We start from the raw sequence: 4,158 nt of genomic DNA on the forward strand, positions 1-4,158 counted from the left end.
ATATTTTCCTAAATTGAGTTTAAGGACTATCTTCGGATAGGCTCTGAGGGGTGCTTAACACCTTCCCCTCGAGTAACCAAAACCCTTACTCAGAATCTCACTGGTTTTGCAAATCAAAACAGAGTTTACATTTACATATTTAAAAATGGTTTTCCTAATATTTTCCTTAAAATTTAGGTGGCGACTCTAAAACAAAAAACAATTTTTTTTTTTTTAAAAACAGAGTGACGGTCATATTATGTTGTGAACTGTTTCGGCTTGTTCGAAATAGGGTGCGACAGTCACCTCGCGCATGTACTTCTTTGTTGTCATAACAAGCTCGTGATAAATAACCCAGTCCGGCTGTCTTTGAAAAAGAGCACTGCTAGGATGGATGTAAACTGGCCGGTTCTCAACTAGAGTTCTATAACCCTCTTGAGGATCCTTTCTAGCAACATGAAAAAAGAAACCTGCTCCAATAGCCTTCCGGATCTTTGTGAAATTCTTTCCAGCACTTACAACATCCAATTTATACCTGCAAGAGCAAGCAAGTATCAGAATCGAGTCGCAACCATATAAGTTTCTAACCTAAAAGAGAATTAATAAACATCAGGCAGAGAGATCCACAAAATATGCCCAAGTCAATTAAGCTAACAGTCAATAAAGGTTAATAAGCAAACAGTAAGAGAGAACAAGGCTTGAAATGAGAAGTACAGTATGAAAAAGGAATTGAAATACATACTTATCCATGATCGAAAGCAGCTGTTTTCTAACATCATGTGCCCTCTTAAGTGATCGTGACTGGACAAAATTTTCAAAACACCATGGACCTGAGAAGTTTTTTGCTTTCCAAGCCTCATAAACAGCAAGCAAGGTAAGGTGATCACCCTCAGGCTGAAAATTTTTGGCCCTTTTCTGATCGGCCTGAGCTTGTTTTTCTCTTGGTCGGTAAAAGATATTTCCAGTTTGAATCATAGCAATGATGGTCAAGATCTCATCACTATAGCCAAGGTCCACGCTAGCAAGAAGCATCTTGGACAAAGGAGGATCTAATGGAAATTCTGCCATTTTTCTTCCCAGTTTCGTCAGAAGCCCCTCTTCATCCAATGCTCCAAGAGTATAAAGTTGCTCCATGGCAGATATGAGAGCCTGAGGGGAAGGTGGGTCCATGAAATCAAATGACAAAAGATCATTAATACCCATTGCTTTCATCATAAGAACCGTGTTCCCAAGATTTATCCTCTGGATTTCTGGAATCGCGGTAGGGGACATTTCACTATGGAAAGCACTCTCAGTATACAGACGGTAGCACTTCCCAGGTCCAGTTCGTCCAGCACGCCCTGCTCGTTGCTTTGCTGATGCTTGTGAAATTGGGGTAATAACTAGTGAATCAAGCCCCTGTTTTGGATTGTAGACATTTTGCTTTGCGAATCCAGGATCAATAACATAATATATACCGTCAATTGTCAAAGAAGCTTCAGCAATATTTGTAGCAACAACAACTTTTCTCTTCCCAGGAGGGGCAGGATAAAAAATTCTAGACTGCATTTCACTGGGCAAGGCACTATAGACAGGCAGTATGATCAGTTCAGGAACATTTTTACCTAGTCCTTTCATCCTCTCATAGAGACACTGACAAGCATAATCAATCTCCTCTTGACCAGTCAAGAAGAGGAGGATATCACCTTCAGGTTCTGTCAAGTGGATCTGCATAACAGTAATTAAAGCCGCATCAAGGTAATCACTTTCTGGCTGCTTTGTGTAGAGTATCTCTACTGGAAAAGTTCTTCCTGGGATTGTAAAGATGTTGCAGTCGAAGAAATAACCAGAAAATTTCTCTGCATCCAAAGTTGCAGATGTGATAATTAGACGAAGGTCAGGTCTCCTCTTCATAAGCTGCTTAAGCAAACCAAAGAGAACATAAGTGTGAATTGTTCTTTCATGTGCTTCATCAAGCATTACGACTGAATACTGGGATAAGTTATCATCAATCAGGATCTCCCTCAGAAGCATACCATCAGTCATATATTTGATAACAGTTTCTGGCCCAGTACAATCTTCAAAACGAATAGCATAACCAACTTCTTCACCTAATCGACAACCAAACTCCTCAGCAACTCTCTTAGCCACTGACATTGTAGCCACTCGACGAGGTTGAGTACAGCCAATTTTTCCCCTCGTTGTATACCCTGCCTCGGCTAGATACTGTGTCACCTGTGTTGTCTTACCAGAACCTGTCTCACCGATGACAACCAGGACCTGGTTATCAAGGACAGCCTGAACCAGTTCTTTCTTCAATTTGTAAATAGGAAGACTCTGCCTCTGCTCCTGGAGGGATAGCTTAGACCTCTGGCCAAAGGTCAAGGCTTTACCATAAGCATCCTTCTTCCATTCTGGCATGTCATAGGAAGACAAACCAACACCCCTAAGCTCCTGTGCTAGATGCCTCTCACCTGTCTCTGGCATTGGGTCTTCCCAGGGTCTGTTGAGATCTTTAGGGATGGAATCAAGCATCGTTCTCTGTTGCTGCTCTCTTACTTCCCTTCTCTCCTTTATCAGAGCTGATTGTAGTGCAGCAGCACGACTCAATGATCCTTCAGGATTTTTAAAAATTTTAACAGGGGACATATCAACTGAATAACGACTCTGCCCTTGCAAGAAAGGGGGTTCATCTTCGTTCAACTCAACCTCAAGCTCTTCTTCAGCACCTTCTTCCTGATAGAGCATTCCGTTCCCTTCTTCATCAAACATGGGATGTTCCTGCACCCCCAAAACACCTGCAGCAATAAGTTGTTTCCCTTCCCATTTTTCAGGTGAACTCATCCTCTTCAGCGGTCTACGTGATGGAATTACATCCTCCTGCTCCATAATCCTGATTCCTGACAGACCAATCCTGGTCTTAGAACCTTCACCATTCATGGTTGAAGGATTAGTTGTCAACCGATCGTCGCCTAAGCTCTTTTTCAATGGCAACAGATCCTTTCCTGTATTCTGATCAACATCTCTCATTGACAAACTCAGCTTCTGCCCACTAATAGATATAACCTTCACAAAAACCTCCTGGTCCCGCTTTACTAAATCTTTGGCATTAGTGACCCTTCTAGTAGCAAGTTGTGAAACATGCACCAAGCCTTCTTTCCCTCTAAAATCACTCAGCTGAACAAAACAACCAGAATCCATCACCCTTGATACCCTCCCCTTATATACTGCATACAATTCTGGCTCATCCACGTGATGCCTTGATTTTCTCATATCCCTCCGATCATCATCGCTTTCTTGCTCATACTCATCTCTCCTACCTTTTGCATATGCATCATCCTCATTATCCCTGTCCCTGTCTCTGTCTCTGTGCCTTTCTGAAGTCATACGTTCAGCTCTACCATCATCATAATCATCCCTATCTCGATCCCTACCTCTATCCCTGTCTCTACACCTTTCTCTTCTATAATCTCTATCCCTCTCTCGCCTACTACCGCATTCTTCTTCCTCCACATCTCTCCTCTTACTCTTGGCTTCCAGCTCAATCTCCTTTTCCAATTCCTTAACTCGTTCTCTATTATCTCTTATCTTGAGAGCGGAAAACTCAGAATCATTATCATCCTTATTGAAATCCTTGTCCGACTTCGACGTGACTTTAGGAGGCAAAATAGCATGTATTATAGTTAGCAATGTTTTAACAAAATAATCAGGCATTTCAGCACCACTTTCTTTCAATTTAGCATCAAATTCATCTACTGTTGAGCAATTTCTACCAAGTTCAGTTATAAATTCAGCTAAAACTTTATCACCAAACCCTAAATGTGCTTCCAATTCAGAACATACCTTAGAAATTAGAGAGAGATATTCCAATTTCTCCAACTCATTTTCTTCAGTGTCAGTTCCCATTCTTCGAACGATTTCGAATAGGTCTTACGCTGTTGCTAATCTAAGGGATTTCGTGTTTCCTGTGTTTTCTTTTCTACTACATCTAATCTTAATATGTTTTACAAGGTGTACTCTCTCTCGTATGATGTTTTTTTGCTTTTTGGAATTTAAAATTATATGAACTTTAATTGTTATTTTAAATGACAAAAAATGTAATTTATTATTTTTTTTCTGTAAATTTTAAATGTTTTAATTTAATTTAAAAAAATTAAATTGATAATTTGATATAATTTAATTTAGTTAGTTAAGTTGCTT

At 40.2% G+C, this 4,158-nt stretch overlaps 1 protein-coding gene across 1 annotated transcript; it reads right to left on the reverse strand.

The window, feature by feature from the left end:
• Window positions 1-196: 196 nt before the first annotated feature.
• Window positions 197-3,941, reverse strand: LOC102590563 (probable pre-mRNA-splicing factor ATP-dependent RNA helicase). The gene is made up of 2 exons (XM_015313542.1): window positions 722-3,941; window positions 197-514 (listed from the first exon to the last, which is right to left on the reverse strand). Exons 1-2 carry the CDS (start codon window positions 3,862-3,864, stop codon window positions 232-234), a joined length of 3,426 nt encoding a protein of 1,141 aa, XP_015169028.1. The 5' UTR covers window positions 3,865-3,941; the 3' UTR covers window positions 197-231.
• Window positions 3,942-4,158: the final 217 nt, after the last annotated feature.

This window comes from Solanum tuberosum, unplaced genomic scaffold (assembly GCF_000226075.1).
Source record: "Solanum tuberosum cultivar DM 1-3 516 R44 unplaced genomic scaffold, SolTub_3.0 scf00252, whole genome shotgun sequence".
Taxonomy (NCBI): Eukaryota; Viridiplantae; Streptophyta; class Magnoliopsida; order Solanales; family Solanaceae; genus Solanum; species Solanum tuberosum.

Excerpts from the sequence above, each read along its gene's own strand:
- LOC102590563 (XM_015313542.1), bottom strand. The coding sequence starts at position 3,864 with ATGGGAACTGACACTGAAGAAAATGAGTTGGAGAAATTGGAATATCTC. Across the intron at positions 515-721 it reads CTGCTTTCGATCATGGATAA|GTATAAATTGGATGTTGTAA; the intron begins GTATGTATTTCA and ends TTGCTCTTGCAG.